This window comes from Rhinolophus hipposideros (assembly GCF_964194185.1).
Source record: "Rhinolophus hipposideros genome assembly, chromosome: 14".
Lineage (NCBI taxonomy): Eukaryota > Metazoa > Chordata > Mammalia > Chiroptera > Rhinolophidae > Rhinolophus > Rhinolophus hipposideros.
Window position 1 is genome coordinate 20493479 of NC_138060.1, and position 20054 is coordinate 20513532.

The window sequence follows — 20054 nt, forward strand, 5'->3', positions numbered from 1 at the left end:
ACACACTGCATCTTGTCATCCTATCCTTTTACTCTCCTCCAGTCTTTGTCAGTTTCTGTCTTTCCTCATCTTTCGTGACCCTGACACTTTTGAAAAGTACAAGCCAATTATTTTGTAGAGAATCTTATGCAATTTGGGTTTGTCTGGGGTTTCCTCCAGATTAGATTTGGGTTATGCATTTCTGGCAGGGTGATCATATGAGAGATGGAGAGTCCTTGGTCCACGTCAAAGTCGAGATGCCTCTGGATAGGATGGTGGGGATGTCAAAGCACGGCTAGATGTAAGTGAGAGGGGAGAAGGAGAGCTATCAACTCAGGTGTCATCAGAATAAGTGCTTCCCCGGGCCTGATCCTGGATGAGGCACCGGAGAGAGAGTGTGTAGGGAGAGGTGGCCCAGGACTGGACACTGGGCAGCCCCCATAGGCAGTCTGGGGGAGAGACATGATCGATGAGGTGGGAGAGACCCTGGGTGAGTGAGGGGCCCTAAGAGCCAGGAGGGAAGAAAGGAGGCATGGAAGACAGCTGATGGTTCTGGGAATAAGGAACGTGGAGTCCTCGAGGCCTTGGCCACCTGGACACGAGGTTTCATCGTAGCAGTAGGATGGGAGCCTGGCTGGACAGGGCCAAAGGAGTAAGTGAGATAAAGGGGAAATGGAGAGTGTGGACAACACTGGGGAAGTTTTACGAATGCTCAGGGAACAGAGAGAAATGGACTGAAGCCAAGGGGGGATGTGAGCTCATTTCAGGAGGGGAATCAGGGAATGGCCTGACTGCTGATGGGAACAGTACAGTGAACCTGGAAAAGGAGTGATGTAAGACGCAGGGCAGAGCTGCAGAAGGTAAGTGGCTACAGGCCTCTGGGCAGTGTTTTAAGGGTGTGGTTATAGCACTGAGCCTGCATGCAAGCTGGGGCGAACAGAAAGGGGGCCCAAGGCAACGAGGGAAGAATTGTGGCAGTGGGGACACCGAGTGCAGGTCATGTGTCCAGAGGAAGGGGTGTGCTGAATGCTGATACAGCAGGTCATATCCTTACTGGTGGAGACGGAGGATGAGCTGGAGGAAGGCAAGGACCAGGACCTGAGAGGCCAGGGGCACCAGACGCATGTGGGATCCTGCTGGGCTTGGGAGAGGAGAAGAGAGAAACCCCAAGAGGTAAGCCCTCTGTGAATGAAACAGGAGGATGGCTGGGCCAGCTCTATAGAGGGGTGGGGTGGCTGGCTAGTGCCTTGAAGAAGAGCTTCAGAGGGAGAGAGCCCTGTGGCATTGTCTCAATCTCTCTGTTCCAGAATGAGGCTGGTGGGAGAGGGACTTCCTTCTAAGCGTGCCCACCCTGGGATTCTAGTTGGGAGAGGCCAGGCTGTGACCCTCCACATACCCACCTGGTGGCACCTGACGCATGAACACACACATCACACATGGATATGCAGCCAAGGGCCTCCAGCTCCCACCAGCACACAGCACTGCACTCCTCTACGTACATCACGTAGTTCTGACTGTTTGGTTGCGGTCCGTCCTCTTCATTCCGTTTGGGCTGTCATCCTTTGCCTGGATAGCGCTTCCTCCATGAAGCCTCCCTTGATTTCCTCCACCAGGAGCAATCACTGGACCGTCTCTCACTGCCCCTGCCTCTTCATATTATGGTTGCCTGTTCATTGCTTGCTGCCCCAAGAGGCTGCAGTTTCTCCTGGGTGGCCCTGCTGCCCCAACAGGGCCTGACATAGTGGACAGCTTTGGGATCTCCTGCATTTCCCACTTTGTCCATTAGATGGCCCAAGAGGCACGTGTCTTGGCCAATTGACCTGAGAAATCAGGAGCACCTTTGGGTCTATTTTCCATCTGCAGTTTGCAAACGTGTCTTTACAGAAGATCCTCACCTTCTTCCCAGATGGGGAAACTGAGACTCAGAGAAGGAGAGGACCTGCCTGAGGCCACACAACTAGTTAACCTTAGAGTTTGGGCTCCCAGCCCCTACCCCAGACTGTTTTCCTACAGTGTGAAGTGGACTGTCCCCCACATTCTGCCCCAGTAGATCCAGGCCTCCCCTGCAGCCTCAGCTGGGGGCCTGGCTGAGCTGAGACCCCCAGGGCGAGCTGGCAGGCTGAAAAGTTGTTTGGCCTGCTGCCCACAGCTGGTGGCCACATGCTGTCTGGCTCAATCTCCAGGCGGATATTGGCCCCCAGCCCAGGGTACCTCCTGAAACATCTCTCCATGGAGACAAAGGCTGAGGGGCTCTACCCCTCCAAGGGACCAGGATATAATCACCATCATGGCAGCTCCTGCTCAAGCACTCCTCACCAGTTTATACTGCTGTTACACCCAAGGTAAATGGTTCCTGGCCCTGAAAGGAGGAGACAGAGACGCAGAGAGGGAAGGGTCTTGGCCAAAGTTCTCCAGTGGAGTCAGAGGTGGGTAGTCATTGGCCTCCCTGAGCAGCCCCTTACCCAATCCCAGGTCAGCTACCCCTTTCCCCCCTGAGGAGATATGTGTATGTATATATACATGTCAGGGGGAGGTGGGGACAGGGAGACAGGGTTCAAGGTCCCTGGGTCCTTCTCATACAGACTCAAGGTGCTGACCTGTTTCTCTTCCAGGGCTGAGATGGCGAGGGGAGGTGGGTTCCCCCCAGCAACCCCAGAAGCAAAAGACAGTCCCAGAAAGGGCAGGGTTGATAGGTTCTGTTCTTAGCCTGTTGTGTGGCCTGGGCTTGGTCTTTCCCTCTCTGATGCCCCCAAGTTTCCTGACCACCATTTGAGGGCTCAGTCTGGCCCATCAGGGAGGCCTAACTTTCAGGAGTTTCTGTAATCCTGGGCGCTCCAATTCTGGCTCAAAGTTGAAATCTTCTCAGCTCCTAGGGCCTCAGATTCTACGTATAAGGATCTGGGGTGGGGTGGAGTGGCAGCTGTGGGGTGGGGTAGGGACAGGGGCTGCTGTGGGATGGGGCATGGGAAGTCCCCTCACTTGACTCAGTTCAGCCCCTCAGTCTCTTCTCCTTGTCTCTCTTCTGTGGCTTTCTTGCCCCCCGTATCCAACCTCAAGGCAGAGTGAGTGGGGGTGTGAGTGCCCCCACTTTGGAGGTATCATAGAAATAGGGCCTACAGAGCAGAGGTAGACTCTGGGAAGAACCCACCACTCACTGAGTGACACTCTTGGCCCTGGGTCTCTGGAAAGACTTGATGGCTGAGAGACGCAGGATAATGGGAGGGTCCCCTGCCCAGTCACCTGGGATGGGGCCTGGAGGCCAGACATTCATTTCTTGCCAATCCCGGTTCTGTAAAGTATGGCAGACCTCAAGCCTGCACCCAAAACATAGAGCCCCTTGGGCTGGAATGACCCTGCTCCAGGTAACGTGGGCCCTGCCAGGGGAGCTAAGGAGCCAGGCCAAGGCTTCAGGGGGCTGAACCCTCCTGGTATCAGGGACCTAGACCTAGAGTCGGTTTGTGGGGGTCTCTGTCATGGGCGCTACAGGGTCAGGGAGCAAAGGAGAGCCCAGCCAGACCCGCATCCAGCCCATCAACCTCTGATCTCTGACTTCCGACCTCCCTTCCAGGGTATCTCCCCCCTTGACATTTTGCTAGAGCCTGGGGACTTGGGTTTGTGGACATTTTTGTGTCAACTGCCCACACCCAGTTGGGAATGAGTCTTCCCAACGGTGAACTGTGAAACCAGCCAATCTGACACAGAGGCATCATCCAGGCCAGTCGGGAAAGAGGGAGCAGCTGCAGGTGGATGGCAAGGGCCCTTGCCCCTCCCTCCTCCTCCTCCGCCTTCCTGGCCCTGGACGGGGTGGAGCCACTGCCTTATAAGTGGCAGGCCTGGCGGCAACAGAACAAACTACAACCAGCAGCAGGACTAGAGGTTGGCTTCTCGGGCAGCCTCGTGCCCTTGATCCCCCAGCATGGTCCCCTCGGCCTGGTCCATCTGCTGCCTCCTGGGGGGCCTCCTGCTTTGCGGGGGCAGCCCCAGTCCTGGCCCCAGCGTGCCCCGCCTGCGGCTCTCCTACCGAGGTACGGGTGGGTGTGCCCTGTTCGTGTGTGCGTGTCCGTGGGAGCCCCAGACCCTACAGCACACCCAGCAGTGGGGCCCCAGCCAGCCCTGGGCAATCTGTTCTGCCAGCTGGAGGGATGCTCTCACTCCCTGCATAGCCCATGGGAAAGACTTCACAGTCATTCCCTGGGATAGTGCTCTGACTGCCACCAGCGGCAGGCCGCTGGGAAAGAGGCGGGGGGAGAGGGACAGGTCCTGCCTGGGAGGCATGGCCAGGGTGGAGGTAGGAGAGACAGAGACACGCAGGAGGAAAACCTGAGGGGCGGCTGAGAAAAGGAGAGAGACAGAGGAAGACCCTGAGAGACCTCGGTACAGATGAGCAGAGAGCAATGGGGATGGGCAGACAGGGCATGTCTGGAGGTTCTGCACTCAGCCGGGGCTCCTTACCCAGGGCAGACAGCTGGGGGAGCAGGATCCTGCCCTTCTCCTCCCGCCTGGCAATGGCGCCCCTCACCTGTCCCCGCAGGCTTGCCCTCCCACCTGCCTCTTGCAGCCCACTTCCCAATGCTGGCCTTTCCTCCTCCTTCTTCAAAGCAGCCGAGGAGGTTCCTCTGCATATCTAACTTGATGGGTTATGCCACAGCTGGCACAGGCCTCCTCTGAATCTGCAGAGATGGTACATGGGAAAAGGTCCCTGAGACACAAGCTCTCCACAGATTCTTCTTGGAGAAGCCAGAGAGGTGATCACCTTTCCCTGGGAACCCCAGTCCAAGAGGGGAGACCCAGGCTTACTCGGGAGAGTCTGAGCAGGGAGACATGGATCCAATCTGGAGAGTCTGAAAATGGGGTCTTGGGGGAGAATGTGTTCTGCCCTTGGAGCTTTTGTTTTGGGGGGAAGTCAGGCTATAAGAAAAAGCCCATATAGGGCAAATCCCTCCAAAGTACTGTCAGCCGTGGAGGGCTTCCTGGAAGAGGCTGTCAATGAATTTGGGGATGGAGTGGGTGCTGGGCCAAGGATGACCCCTTGGGCAGGCATAGGATATTCGGCCTTCCCAAGGTGGCCAACACCCCTTCTTACCACATCCTGCTCTCTGCCCCTTGCCCACCCATTCCCTCCACCTCCCTAGCCCAATCCCAAGGACCTTTTCCATCCTTGACTCCTAGGACGAGCATCCCAGGTAGCCATCCCCCTTCCCTAGGGCCTAGGTGGGCAGGTCTATGGAGAAGAAAATCCTCTTTAACCACATCCCTGGACTAGAGCCAGGAGCTCCGCCTGGCCAAACCTGGCCTCTCCCATGCCAGGCCTTTGCCAGGTGTTCCCTCTGCTGGGAATGCTCTCCCCTGCTTGTCCACCTGCACACGGCTCAGGCTCACTCACCCTTCCTCCAGGCTCTCTCTGCACTTTGCCCAGCTTGCTGCCATAAGTTCTGACAGTAGGGCCATCTTCCCTGGGGGCTGAGTAGAACATAGATGGGTCAATGGAAAGGAGAGGTTAACTAAAAGATCAAGGGGCTAAGGAATGGAGGGATAGGAGGCGGCCTCTGGGTGGGGGCTCAGAGCCCCTGTCCCACCCACCCCAAGGAGCCATTTCCCAGAAGCCCTCCAGCAGCCCTGTGGATGGAAACATTTTCCAGATGTGAGTGTGTGTGGGGTAAATGCACAGCTGGGACCCTCCACCTCCAAGCCTTGGCTGAGCAGCGGGCCCTGAGCCCCTCCCTTGCTCCCTTGTAGACCTCTTGTCTGCCAACCGCTCTGCCATCTTTCTCGGTCCCCGGGGTTCCCTGGACCTTCGAGCTATGTACTTGGATGAGTACCGGGACCGCCTCTTTCTGGGGGGTCGAGATGCCATCTACTCTCTGCGGCTGGACCAGGCATGGCCAGATCCCCGGGAGGTGAGCTGACTTGCCTGGGGAGAGGGTCTGTTTGAGAGCTGGGCAACTCCAGATGGGGGGCTGGATGAAGATACTGAGGCTGCGAGGTCAGGCGTCAGCCGGGTTGTGTTTCAGGTCCTGTGGCCACCGCAGCCAGGACAGAGGGAGGAGTGCGTTCGAAAGGGAAGAGATCCTTTGGTGAGTGCTGTTTGTAGTGACTGCCCCCAACCCTGACCAACATCCCAGAATAGCCTGTGGCCACTCCCCAGGGTGCTGGTGCTGGGGGCATTTGAAACAGATCCCGAGGACTCTTGCAGTCCATGAAGAATGTCAGCCTAGACCCCAGAGCTGATCAGCCAGGCAGGGCTGAGCCTTGGGGCCCAAAGAAATGGTGAGCAGCCCCTCATCTCCTGCCCCTCTGCCCCCTAGACGGAGTGTGCCAATTTCGTGCGGGTGCTGCAACCGTACAACCGGACCCACCTGCTGGCTTGTGGCACTGGAGCCTTCCAGCCCACCTGTGCCCTAGTGGCGGTTGGGCATCGTGGGGAGGTAAGCCTAGGGCGGGCCCCACAAAGGACTGGGAAGCAGTGACATTCCTCCAGGCTGCCTGAATGCTCCCAATTGAGCCTGGGTGAGGGCAGAGGTTTCAGGGGCCTTGAAAGGCGCCTTTGTGCCAGGGAGCTGACCCCATTGGCAAGGCCCTGAACTGAGGGCATCGTCCACTCCCCCACCCACTCTTGAGCTGCATGTGATGGCCATTGCCTGGGTGGGGAGAGGCTAGTGCTGCTTTCCCAGGTGACTCCCCTCCTTCCCCCCCTCCCTTTCCCCCCAGCATGTGCTCCGCCTGGAGCCGGGCAGTGTGGAAAGTGGGCGGGGGCGATGCCCACATGAGCCCAGCCGTCCCTTCGCCAGCACCTTTGTAGGTGGGTGATGCCCAGGCCTGGGTGGCTACCGGGAGGATGGGAGCCTGCCAAGGTCTTTGGGAAAGGATGGTAAGTGGGCCCTCTTCTCCTGACTCTGTCCCCACCCTACCCCAGGTGGGGAGCTGTACACAGGCCTCACAGCCGACTTCCTGGGGCGTGAGGCCATGATCTTCCGGAGTGGGGGTCCCTGGCCAGCCTTGCGTTCTGACTCTGACCAGAACCTCCTACACGGTGAGCCCAGGGGTTTCCTCAAGGCTAGGCTGGCTGGGGTCTGCCCCAGCATTGGTAGGAGATGGGAGAGCTGACGTTGGAGTGGAGACTGGAGGGGCAGCCCATCCCCACTCTACCCCCTGGGACTCCAGCCTGGGGTCCCTGTACCTCTTCTGCTCCGCATTGAGTTCCACCCATGCTCCCCTGTGAAGCCCCCCCACTAGCTTCCCCTGTCACACATCTGCAGACCCCAGATTTGTGATGGCCGCCCGAATCGCTGACAACTCTGACCAGAATGATGACAAGGTGTACTTTTTCTTCTCGGAGACTGTCCCCTCGCCTGATGGTGGCCCAGGCTATGTCACCGTCAGCCGCGTGGGCCGTGTCTGCGTGGTGAGAGCTGTGCAGGGGCTGTGAGGTTCAGGTCCTTGCCACACCCCTCTTCCCCAACCTGCCCCCACCCTCAGCAGTAGAGAAACTGAGGTGAGGGTGTGAAGTCCGTGTCTGTGCCTCTCCCCCAAAGGATGAGGGGGGAGGAGCAGGAGCAGGGGCCTGTCCTCCAGGGCCCAGGGCTGACTCAGGCCTCCTGCCTCACAGAATGACGCTGGTGGCCAGCGAGTGCTGGTGAACAAATGGAGCACCTTTCTCAAGGCCAGGCTGGTCTGCTCTGTGCCCGGCCCCGGTGGAGCTGAGACCCACTTTGACCAGCTAGGTAAGGGCGTGGCCAGGGGCAGGCCTGGGTACAGGAGTGGGGAGGGTGCAGAGCCAGTGAATAGGGGACATTGGCAGTGGCTTTCTGTCTCCCAGAGGATGTGTTCCTGCTGTGGCCCAAAACAGGCAAGAGCCTGGAAGTGTACGCGCTTTTCAGCATGGTCAGGTGGGTACACTGGCTCCCCTTACCCACGCCCATCTCTGTATCCTGCATCCTCTGTTGAGCCTCTGCCTTCATATTCTGGCATAGCCGTGGGACCGTCTCTGTCCCTGACTCGGTGACTCTGGCTGTATTTTCTGTCTCTCTCTCTTTACCTTTGCCTGGGTGTCCTTGTTTTTCGGTTTCTCCTGACTCCAGGCACCGCTGCCCTCTGCCCTGCCCGTAGAGCCAGGCTACCCCCTTCCTGCCCATGACGGCCACGCTGGCCTGACTGGCCCTCTCTGCCCTCGGCAGCGCTGTGTTCCAGGGCTTTGCAGTCTGCTTGTATCACATGGCGGACATCTGGGAAGTCTTCAGGGGACCCTTTGCCCACCAAGATGGTCCCCAGCACCAGTGGGGACCCTATGGGGGCAAAGTGCCCTTCCCCCGCCCTGGAGTGGTGAGTACGTGGCCAAGCCAGGGAAGAGGGCTGAGCAGATGCCAGGAGGCTCTACCCTGGGACAGCATTGCGTCTGCACGCAGCCCCACAGCAGCTCTGGCCTGGGGCTCCAGAGGGGCGGGAGGGGTGAGATGGGGCATCTGACCCCATTAAGGAGCCTCTCGTACCCCAAGCGTGGTCCTTCGGAGGTTGGTGTGCCCAGGCAGAGGGGCATGGGAGCAGGCTGGGATGGGGAATGTGTGACCCCAGGAGGCTCCAGGTGCTCCCTTTGCTGCTGCTACAGTGCCCTAGCAAGATGACCGCGCAGCCTGGACGGCCTTTTGGCAGCACCAAGGACTACCCAGATGAGGTACTACAGTTTGCCCGAGCCCACCCACTCATGTTCCGGTCGATACGACCTCGGCAGGGCCGCCCTGTCCTCGTCAAGACCCACCTGGCCCAGCAGCTGCGACAGATCGTGGTGGACCGCGTGGAGGCAGAGGATGGGACCTACGATGTCCTCTTCCTGGGGACTGGTGAGTGGACTGAGGGCAGCGGCCGCGCCGGGGAGCTGTGCAGGGGCCCTGGCTGCCTCTTTCTCTCCTGCTCACCCTGTCATCTCTGCCCCAGACTCAGGTTCGGTGCTCAAGGTCATGGCCCTGCCGTCTGGGGGCTCGGCGGAGCCTGAGGAGGTGGTTCTAGAGGAGCTCCAGGTGTTTAAGGTGAGGGGGGGACGGGGCGGCTCCCCTCAAGCCCAGTCACTGGGTCCAGGCCTGGATACTGGGAAGCAGGGGCAAAGCACAGGAGATGGGCCCATCGTGACTGAACTTGCAGCCAGTGAGGAATGAAAGTGATGACATTCCCCACTGCAGAGGCCCTGCTGATGCTTCTGAATGGATGAGGGGCCTGGGGATGCAGTCTGTAAGCTGAAAGGTGGGGGGCCCAGGGAGGGATGGCCAAGGTGAGCACACCTTGACAAAGCCCTGACTGGCTCAAGTCAGGGGTGACTGAGAAACTAAGTGCCCAAGGCGTTCTGTTGGCCCCTCTGTAGAATCAGACGGGTGTATCTGGGGGATTGCTGTGCCTTCAGACGTGGGATGGTGATTTGGGACAGCTGCTTCATTGCTGGGGAACAGGGCTGTGGGAGGAGACATTGGGGATTTATTCTTTTAGCCAAGCCTCCTGCTTGGAGACCAGCCAGGGCAAAGCGACCTTTCTTGTAACCGGACCTCTGGGAAAGACTGGCCTTAGCTGCCAGGGCATGCACTGACCAAGGCAGGGGCTGGAGGAGGCTGAAAGCAGGAATGCAGGGGAGGGCTCTCTCCACCCCCCCACCCCCCACTGAGACCCTGCTCCTTCCCCAGGTGCCCACAGCCATCACTGAGATGGAGATCTCTGTCAAAAGGGTAAGAGCAGCTGTGCCCCTCCCCACTGCTCCTTCTTCCCCTTCCCTGGCCCAAAGCTTCCTTAAGCCCTGCTGCTGTATGCTGGAAGCCCCTGCAGCAGGCCTCGGTTGCCTGATTAGGCCCTGCTAAGAGGGTTGAGAGTCCAGCTGGGAGCTGAGATTCCCATTCATTAAACCAGTGGGCAGTGGGAAGCCCTGAGTGAGTGAGGCTATGCTCAGGTAAGGGGAGAGGCACAAAGGTTGGTGTCTTGGGGGAGGCAAAACATGTGCTTGAAATCAAAATGCAGATTTGAAATCAAACAGGGGAGCCACTTCTTAGAGTCCTGTGCCCTTTCGCAAATGGCAGATACCATCTCCCCAAGTTTATGTGCCCAAGTTTATCTCTGGTACTGGGATTGCTTAAAACAGTGCACCTCTAAGGCAAGTCAGGATAAAGGCCATTGAGTTGGAGGGCAAAGGTCAGCAGCAGGGAGAGCCTGGAGTAGCCCCTTAGAGAAAAGAGCCTGCATCTGCCCCTTCCCCTACATGTCTTAGCACACGTGTATAATGTGTGAGTGATAAACATTTTGTTTCTGTGAATGCACTCAAGAGGTTCTGGAAGCTAGCTTGCAAATGGCAGGGATCTCAGGAAAGCTCAGGGGCTGCAAGCCCACCGACTTCGGGGAAGCCCCGGGTCAGCAGGCTCTCCTTGTTCCCCTCCCCAGCAAATGCTGTACGTGGGCTCGAAGCTGGGTGTGGCTCGCCTGCAGTTGCATCAGTGTGCGACGTATGGCAGTGCATGTGCAGAGTGCTGTCTGGCCCGGGACCCGTACTGTGCCTGGGATGGTGCGTCCTGCACCCTCTACCGGCCGGGCACCAGCAAGCGCCGCTTCCGCCGGCAGGATATCCGGCATGGAAACCCTGCCCTGCAGTGTCTGGGCCAGAGCCAGGATGGTAAGTGGCAACAGGCATGGGAGTGCCAGCTGGGCTCTCACAAGGGTCTGCTCACTCACCCCTGTGGCCTGGGCTCAACCCTTGTGAAGCAGGGCCTCAGACTGGTCATGTGGTAGCAAACAGTCCTCAGTTTCCCTATCTGCACATCTCCTCCAGGGAATGGGTATAGGACCTTTGGACAGAGTGACTGGCTTGGGTATTAACAGACACCTAGGTCCCTATCAGACTGGTGGGGGTTCCTGGGCTGTGGGAGTCAGCTAGCCCCAGGGGCCCATAGTTCCTGAGCTGAGCCCACCTCCACCTCCCTCCAGAGGAGGCTGCAGGACTCCTGGCGACCACCACCGTCTACGGCACGGAGCACAACAGCACCTTCCTGGAGTGCCTGCCCAAGTCTCCTCAGGCAGCTGTGCGATGGTTCTTGCAGAAGCCGGGGGACCAGGGGCCTGACCAGGTGAGTGAGGACCTTCCTTCAGTTTGCTTGTGTCCTAAGGTCACATTCCCTCCTTGAACCCCCAAGTCCTGAGCCCTAGGAAGGAGCTCTGAGGGGAACCTGACAAGATCGACTAAAGAAAAGTGTGTATTAGGCCCCTGGGGTACCTGGAAGGAGATGCCCCTGCCCCTGTTATCTGGGAACGCCCAGGCCAGATATGCCTGGAACTTGTCCAGTGACAGGGAGCCCACCAACTCCCAAGGCACTGAGCTGAGCCCTCACAGGTGGGTAGCAGAGATGGAAGAGAGGCAAGGGGGTCTGGGTGGTCAGGAAGTCCCCCATGCTTACACATATGGCTCATTTTGAAGGGATTTTTCCCCAGAGGTTCTTGGTCCTCCTGTGCCCCAGGCCTGTGCTCCTGGCCTTCACTGCCCCCGTTCCTGACCCCCCCACTTCCTCCCTGGAGTCCAATTGCTTACCCAGACCCTCTTCTCCCCCATCTGGGAAGGTCTGTCAACCCCAGGGATGGCTTCAGTCTGGGGCCTGAGGATAGGCGTGGGTGGGTAGGGTGAAGAACCATTCTCAAGTGCTCCCACAGGCGGGGAAGGGGAGGGAGTGGGTTGATTACAGGAGGGGCTCTCTTTCCAGCTTGGGGACTGGGGGAGGCCAGCCTTGGGCCCCTGTTGGGCTGGGCACTGAGGAGACTCCCCCAGGGGCCAGGGGAGCAATGGGAGGAAGTTACATAGCACTAGCCCAAGAAGGCCAGCCTTAAAAGTACAGACACAGACTAAAGCCCAGACAGCAGCCGAGCCAGAGACTAGCTGGGTCAGAACAGCACTGCCCTCCCACACCGTGAGGGGCACTTGGCCCGCCTCTGGCTGCGGCTGTGAGCCCTGCACTGTGGTAGTGAAGAATACAGACCACATATAATAGAATGGAGGGGAGTTCTGGGGCTGAGGTTACAGCTGCCCACTGAGTTAAAACCCATAAATACCCTCTCTGTTCACTGGGAATGTGTGCCAGCCCCTCCTCCAAAGCCACGATAGGTGCCCCAAAGCTCCGAGTAGGGAGAAACCCGTCAACCAAATCTTTGAAAGGCCCCCTTTGCAGGCCATGTCCTGGGTTATGGGAAGGTGAGGCCCAGCCTGCAATCAGGTGAGGCTGAGCCTGCCGAGCTGCTGGTCCTGTCCTGGGAAGGAGAGAATGGGTGAGGGGAAGAGCCCGAGTACTGGGCCCTGTGGTGGCAAATCTGGAAAAGCAGGGTGCAGAGAAGTTGATGGTGTGTGCCCTGCTCCACGGCCCCCTCACCTCCTCCCTTGGGTCCAGCAGGTGAAGACAGACGAGCGGGTCCTGCAAACAGAGCAGGGGCTGCTGTTCCGCAGGCTGAGCCGCCTAGATGCCGGCACCTACACCTGCGCTACGCTGGAGCACGGCTTCTCGCAGACAGTGGTCCGCCTGGCTCTGGAGGTGATTGTGGCCACACAGCTCAACAGTCTGTACCCCACGGGGCCGAGGCCAGAGGTGCCCGCTGCCCAGGGAGGCCCGGCCTCCACCCCACCCAAGGCCTGGTACAAGGACATTCTGCAGCTCATCGGCTTCGCCAACCTGCCCCGGGTAGATGAGTACTGTGAGCGTGTGTGGTGCTCGTCCCGGGGCCGGAGCAAACAGGCCAAGGGCAAGAGCTGGGCAGGGCTGGAGCTGGGCAAGAAGGTGAAGAGCCGGATGCAGGTCGAGCGTAACAGGACACCCCGGGAGGTGGAAGCCACATAGAAGAGGGTGAAGGAGGGTATGGTTGGGATGGGCCAGGGGGGCCCAGCATCAGCCCCCACCGGTGTCTCCCACCCACCCAGCCAGGCCATAGGGGGCCAGCAGGCCTGATCACCTCTCAGATGGGAGTCTCTGCCCCCCCAAACCTCTACAAGGTCCCCACAGGAAAGGCTGGGGGCCTGATGGAGGGATGTGTCCATCCTCTGCCCCACTCTGCTCTCAGTTCCAGTTGGCGCCAGCACCCTCTGGCCACTGGCAACCCCAATGGGCCTGCTATTTGTTTTCAGAGGTGGCCCCCAGAGCACATTTCCGGTTGTGCCCAGAGGGGAGAGGGCTGGGTGGTTCTTTCCCAGCTGCAGAACAATGGCCTTTCTGAGTGAGCTTAGTGTGAGTGTGTGGGTGCCTGTGAGGAGGTGTCTGGGCAGGGGGCCCTCAGGCAGCCAGAGGAGGGTGAGCATTGCCTCTAAGTTAGTACCCGTTAAGAAGACCTATACTGAGTTGGGGAGCAAAGGTAGAGGTGCTGAGAAAGTGGGACAGCAAGACCCACCCTCCCACTTTGTGCCCTGATATCTTGGTGGTCACCCTTCCACTGCCCACTGCCTCTTCTCTATCTCATAATCACAGAAATGTAGACTGCTAGAGCGCCCTGCAACCTGGGCGTGGGCTGGGCCTCAGGTCCTACTTCATAAACCTAGGGGGCTTCGTAGCTGCACTTCCCTTCCCCAGGCCTCTGAGCTGCAGGCCAGATTTCCTGGGATGCCACCCTCCTATGGGATTCCTCCTCTCCACCAGCAGGGTCTCCATGCTGATGAGCTGGGTGAGGGTGGATTCTAGGAGAATGTCATCCCCACCTCTGTTGACTAGAGATGGGGATAGGGGAACTGGGGAACAGTGGGCCATCTTTTTCAGAGCAATGCAAGCACTCCCACAGCCTGGGAAGGTGGGAATGTGGCAGCTCTAGAGCAAGCTGCAGCTGGTGGGCAGGACCAGGGGTAGGGCTGCGCCTGGGGACACAGAGGATTGAGAGGCTTTTGAGATGGAGAGAGGGTAGGAGACCCTCGGCTATGGGACCCAGGAGCAGGCGCGCTCACGGACTCAAGATGGTATCAATTAGTTCAGCAGGCACAGGGAAGGCCAGATGTTTCCCACCCTGGATCCTTTGGTTTCTACTAAATAAGCGTTGGTCATGGATGATGGATGATTCATTTATGAAACTTTTGTTTCTTTTAAGGGGAAAAATATAGGGGAAAAAAGCTGCTAAGAACTGGAGGTCCTGCTGGTTCTTGGGGCTGAGGCTTAGGTGGCCAGAACACATTCTGTCTGGGTGTGTAGGGAGGTGTTTTGCCATCAGCAGTAATGTCTTTCTTGGGCTGGGGAGCCTACAGGGTGGGAGGAGGACTAAATGAAAAGTTATTCCCAGTTTGTATATGAACGAGCTAGTGACACACAAAATTGGCAGGAAGGAGACAAGAGCACCAGGTTTGAGGTTCCCTCCATTAGAAACCAAGATGAAGAAAGGAAGTAAAAATAGACGAAAAGCAAAACAGGACTTCCTGCCCCACTGAACTCAAACCCAGACTACCTGCCTTGGATCCTGTAAGTGCTGCCCCACAAGTCCCAGCTGAGGTCTGAAACAGGGATCCTTCCTTCCTTTGACTGCACAGTAAGTGAACCAGAAGCGCTGTGGCGAACCTGACAATGCCTGGGGAAGCCGGGGCCTGGTGTAGCTATGGCTGGGCTGTCAGCAGGTAGAAGAAGAGGAGAGGAGGACTGTGGGCGACAGAAGAAAAGGGAAGGGAATATAGAGGCCGTGGAAGAGGGTGAGGACTGAGCGCAGAGCCCCAGGAAATGGGTCAGAGCCACAGCCAGGTCTGCCCCTCTGTCCCAGGGAAATGACCAGGCCCCTCCGTGCCCTGGAGGCTGGGCCCAGGCATGGCTGACTCCAGGCAGGGTTCTCTGGGGAAGCTACTCTGGAAAATGGAGGGAGGAGCTCATAATCCTGAACAATGAACACCTGCACTTAGAAAATGATGGATACCAACTCCCCACCCTCCCCACCCCCACGGTACTGTGTGTTATTAACTCCTGGAAACGCCTCTGTGTGTGAATTCTATTTTTGTATTCATATGTTGAGATGGGCCTTGTGGTTCCTCTGTCTTCAGAGCACACTTCCTCTACTTACTATTGTTATTCTTATTGTCATGACGCCCCTGAGCTCTAGTGAGGATAGCAGAGTCTACCGCACAGAACATACAAAGAAAGAATGAAGTTAATATTCACACCACATAATTACATCATTCTTGTATCTGTGTAGTTCTGTACTGAATTGACCGATACCATCTGTGTGAGCTGGAAATGTGGAGCCTTCCCCATCCATTCCATAAGGGAGAAGGCCACCCTAGGTGGTATTTTCCAGAAGGGAGGATGGGCATCAAGGGAAGGAAGGAGTCAGAGGGCGTTGTCTATGAAGCTGAAATTGCTCATTAAATTAGGAAAATCCTGCCTTTTGGGCTTCTGAGAATGACCTTCTTGGAACTTTAGGAGGATTTTGAGCCAGAAAAAAAAGAAAAAATGCTGGCAGAGGGCGGCTGGGCACGTAGGCAGCCCTGCTCTTTTTCACAGTAACACTTGACATTTGTAACAGCAGCCCTTGGCCTTGTGCCGTCCTCATCCCAAACCACATACCAATGTTTATTACAGCCACTGTGCTCTTGCCTTGGGGGCCGTGCTGTGCTGTGGGGGCTGCAGTTTCTGGGGAGGAGGGGAGGCCCCCGAGAGGCTGGCCTACGGCAGTAGAAGGTGTCTCCAAGGACGGCTCCCACTGCCCTGTGACCTTCTGCCACTGCACAGAAAGCAGACCGCTGGTGCTGGAGGGAGGTGAGAACAGGTAGGGACAGACATCACCCCATCTCGCCAGGGAGATAGGCCTCTGGCTTGGATGGGCCCTCAATCCATGCTACAGATTAGGGGGGCTTAACAGGCCAGTCATCAGTACCATCTTAGCCCGGGCCCCTCTTTTTGCTCTTGGTTCCTGCACAAAACTCAGGCCTGATAGAACCCGAAACCCTATTGCCCCCCCCTCCCCAGGCTACCATCACCACCTACTCATAAGTGTCATCAGGGCACAGAGTGCTGGTCTGGGCGGGGTGTGCAAAGGCGACCTCCACGGCCCCTTCTCCTCACACACTGCTCTCCCCAGGGCGCACAGCGCCTCTGTTCTCACTGCAACTGCCACCCAGGCCCTGAAGACTCCTCAGGTCTGGCCTCCCCCGGACCTCCCACTCCTACTCCTTCCTCCCATCCTAAGCCCTATTTCCTGCCTCAAGCATTGCACTGTATCTTCTCTGCCAGCTTTTTCCTCTACGTCTCACACTTCCCCGGTCTTTGGGCCTCTGTTTCACGATTTCCCAAACACATTAGAGATGGGAAGGGGCTTTGAGAAAGGCATTAGTTAAGTGTTTTCCAAAATGGTGTAGTGTAGAACAATTATCCCCCCCCATACACAAAAATAAGGTCAAGTAAATCCAGGGATTTCTGCCTCCTTAGCTCCCAGAGAACTATGCACTGCCTGCTTGCTTGCCCTGTGAAATCCCTGAGAAACCCACAATGATCTCTTATTAATTTGCATGCCTACTGTGTGCTACACAATTCTCCAAAACATTTGGTCCTTTATTCCTTTTTTCCCATGGAGCAATACCATCTCATGTTTCTAATGTTTTGGAGAGTGTACTTTGGGAAACTGCTGATTAGACTCTTTCTCTTAACATGTGAGATTAATTTAATTTATTAACCTCTGCCTTCTAAGCCTGTAAACTCTGGAGGCCCTGACCTCCCAGATGAAATAGCCACACAGCGGCTTCTCATGGCTGGCACCAGAGCAGGACCTGTGACCCCAGGACCAGGCTGCCAAGCTGCCAGGCTGCTGACCCTTGGGCCTGGACACGGCCCTACCTCTAGCTCCAAGCCTTCCACACTCAGCCTGTCTCCCCAGCTTACTTCCTGCTCCTCCTGTGTCTGGCATGATCCTCTGTGGAGGGCTAGGATTCACCCCAAGCCTGTGACTGTCCTGAAAGCCACTGACTAGTTTCTAAGGAAGGGTAAGGAGCATGCAGGTGGTACAATAAGGGAGGAAAACAGCCCTTTTCACTTTCTCAGATGGCTTCTGTGCTTGCTTCCCTTTCATTCAGCTAAGCCCTGCTCAGGTCCCAGACACGCCTTGTATCTCCCAAGTGGAGGAGTGTGCAGGCAGCAGCCATCAGGAACCTGGCCTGCCCCCTGCCAGGCTGACCTCTCCAGCTGGCAGAGGCCCTGAATGTATCTAGAAATGGCTGGGCCATCTCTAGCATGCTTCTGCCAGTCAGCGACATCTCCTTAGAACTAGGAAAAGAGTTGCTCAGAAAGTCCAATTTCCACCCCAGCTAAGGATCCACTCCAGCCTCACCCAAGGCCTGGTTTGTAGGGGCTCTTGCAAGGAGAAAGTTCAATACACACTAAGATCAAATCCCTAGGGTTTTCTGTGACTACAAACTTGGCCCTGGTGTGGAGAGAGAATGAGTAGGTGGGGCTAGGTTTGGATACAATACCTGATAAGGAGCTCAGGGATTGTTGGGCCCCCACCCTGGCTCCTCTTCCGGACTCACCCACACCCCTGGTGCACAGGAGGTGAGGCAACGGCTGCTGTGGCCCTGTGCCTACTTCCCACTGCCCAGCTCCTGCCACCTTTGCCACGGGTACCACTGCTGGGCCTCTCACTTAAAGGCTACATACATCCTAATGAAGACTTTCACTTTCCATGCTGGATTTTCATTAAGGAAACTCCTGGTTCCTCAACACAGCCTTAAAAAAAAATCATTCTCCACTAAGGATGGGAAATGCTGTAGAGTCTCCAGGGACTCGGAGGCTTCTTAATGGATGCCTGCCTTTCTCCTCACACCAGGCCACCAGCAAGTCGGTCAGTAGCTTGCACTCAGGGACTCTGGGGACCGACCAGTCTTGACTTTTTCCCCCAGGAAGGAAGATGATGCGAGTGTTCCCTAATCTACACCAGTGAGGTATATTTCACTGCCATGAGCATTCCACTGGGAAGAGATGGAAGACCAGCGCAAGGGGACAGTTGTGGGCTGGCAAGGATTCCAAAGTGAAGCAGAGTCCAGGTGTCTGCCATCAAATGGAGGGCTAGCACTCGGCCTCAAAGCCCAGATTGGCCTGTTAGGAAGGCAAAGGGGATGGCGGGCTCTGTTCTCACAGATAAAGGTACAGGAGAATGACATGCAGACCAGCAGCTTGCTTTATGGACATGACCTCATCTGTTCACTCTGCCTGCCCACCCACTCCCAGCTGATAAGAATCTGGTGCTGTTTCCTGTAGTCCAAGGGTCTCAGACAATGGTGTGAACGGCTGGCCCTACTGGAAAGGACATTGTTCAGGGAACAAAAAAACAACACGACACCACAAAGCTAGGGCAGGACCTGTCAAAATGTAAGGGCCTGTTTACAAATCCATGATTTTCAAGGGGAGTGACACAATGGGAAATTGTTTTTGCTCCTGGGGGCTGGGTATGGCTTTGATGGTCCAGACATGTGTCAGATGCTTCGAGAGGGATGGACACTGATGGCTCAATGCCTTCCTGTTTACCAGGGGTACCTGCAGGGCAGGGCAAGAAACAAGTTTACAGCAAAGATGGGAGTAGCACCTGGGCCTCACTCCTCCACCCGGGCCTAACACTACCTCTGCTCAGGGACCCAGGGCTGGAGGGGGTTTGCGCGGGAGGAGGGAACACAAGATTCTTCCTTTTCGGAAAAGCATCAACTCTTTGATTTATGGCCTCCAATTTCCATGTTGCCTTTGCGGGGGAATGTACAAGGTATGAGACGCATGCAAATAGCTGACCGCTCTGGAATGGTGCTCCCTGGCTTAGGGGAGCCTTCTCACATCTGGGACCCCATGATGCCGGGAATACACAGGGAGCTGATGCAGTGTCCTCGGGGTCACCCATGTAGGTACTGTTTCTCATAACAACCTCCCACCCTGCCCACACGTCTTAGAGCTTTTAAACCGCCACCCAGAGGCCCAGTGCCAGTGTGCGTGTGTGAGGAGAGCAGGGCAGAACCGTGTCACCCATACCCCTTGGCACTGAGTCCCCATTTTTGGAAATGGAGGAGGGCAGCTGGGGTTAGAAGGGCCGCTTTGGATCTGGGGAGAGCACGAAGGCACTCCTGTCTGAGGATCTGACCTGTGAAGAAAGTGTCATTAGCAACTCTCATACTATCTCTAAAGCCAATAGGAGTACACCTCACGGATGGACATGACCTCATCTGTTCACTCTGAAGGAGTGTGCTCAGAACTTGAAGGGTGTGCTCAGAACAAGTGAAGAGTAGTAAATCCTGTGTAATCCCAAAATAGAAGCAAGATTTCATTAGCCGTTTGCAACCTTCCAGGTCTAAGAGGTTATCATCTTCTTCCTCAACATGCTAACAGTGCCCTCCGGTGTTTGAGAGCAAAACAACAGGTTTATGAATATACAGGGTACGCGCACATCCATCCATTCAGTACACATTAAACTGTCTCTGAATGTGGGGTCCTGAGCCAGACACCAGAAGAAGGAGAAAGGTTAATACGACAGACAGGTTCTTTTCTGAAAGGCGCTTCCAATCTAGTGGGAGAGACAGATCCAGAAGTGTAGGACCAGATGGAGAATGGCGTGGGCTATAATAGGGGTATAAGCAGAGTCCAGTGCGAGTACCTAGGGAGGCAGAAGTGGTCCTTACGTGGGGCTCAGCAGGCTGTGCATAGAGGTTCAGGCTCTCAAGGCTGTGAACCCCATGCTCAGGGCTTGGTATTCCTGGGTAGCCAGGACAGAGTTCTAGGAGAGGGGGGTGGTGTCCTGGGAGACACAGCTGTTGGGATCATATTTGTGGAAGCCCTTGGATGCCAATCTCAGTAGAGGCCACCCTAAGTAAAGAGCTAACAGATATTTTATAATTAGCAGAAGGGAAAGGGTTGGGTGTGTCATCAGAGTAAGTGGACACAGTAAACCATGCAGAGAGAAGGCTTTTGCTGCAATCCTGTGAAGCATAAGGGTCTAAGTTGAGCACTGGCAATGGGATAGAAAAGAAGGCAAACATTTTAAAAACAGGCAAATTGACAAGAGGGTGGTTGAGTATAAAAGGAAGGAGGTTCTGAGGTTTCTGGACCTAATTTATGATTCCTACAAAGGTAGGAATTAGAAGAAGGACATCAGGT

The 20054-nt window shown here is 56.4% G+C and overlaps 1 protein-coding gene across 3 annotated transcripts; it reads left to right on the forward strand.

Moving 5' to 3' along the window:
- The first annotated feature begins 746 nt into the window (after positions 1 to 746).
- SEMA3G (semaphorin 3G) lies at positions 747 to 15363 on the forward strand. Of its 3 annotated transcripts, XM_081073040.1 has the most exons (17): positions 747 to 1152; positions 2322 to 2405; positions 5716 to 5876; positions 5991 to 6053; positions 6285 to 6404; positions 6688 to 6778; positions 6893 to 7009; positions 7236 to 7381; positions 7586 to 7700; positions 7796 to 7865; positions 8154 to 8298; positions 8582 to 8813; positions 8908 to 8999; positions 9642 to 9683; positions 10387 to 10615; positions 10927 to 11066; positions 12375 to 15363. In XM_081073040.1, exons 3-17 carry the CDS (start codon positions 5781 to 5783, stop codon positions 12813 to 12815), a joined length of 2139 nt encoding a protein of 712 aa, XP_080929166.1. In that variant the 5' UTR covers positions 747 to 1152; positions 2322 to 2405; positions 5716 to 5780; the 3' UTR covers positions 12816 to 15363. The 3 variants fall into 3 exon arrangements, with proteins under 3 accessions (XP_080929166.1, XP_080929165.1, XP_080929164.1); XM_081073039.1 differs by lacking the exons at positions 747 to 1152; positions 2322 to 2405 and adding an exon at positions 3829 to 4004; XM_081073038.1 differs by lacking the exons at positions 747 to 1152; positions 2322 to 2405 and adding an exon at positions 3866 to 4004 and having other exon boundaries at positions 12372 to 15363.
- Positions 15364 to 20054: the final 4691 nt, after the last annotated feature.

What these genes read in the sequence shown, in the direction of transcription:
- SEMA3G (XM_081073038.1), top strand. Translation starts at nt 3,896, where the DNA reads ATGGTCCCCTCGGCCTGGTCCATCTGCTGCCTCCTGGGGGGCCTCCTG. An exon ending in TGACCAGAACCTCCTACACG is followed by an intron (nt 7,010 to 7,235) that starts GTGAGCCCAGGG and finishes ACACATCTGCAG; the next exon opens with ACCCCAGATTTGTGATGGCC. An exon ending in CCTTCCCCCGCCCTGGAGTG is followed by an intron (nt 8,299 to 8,581) that starts GTGAGTACGTGG and finishes CTGCTGCTACAG; the next exon opens with TGCCCTAGCAAGATGACCGC.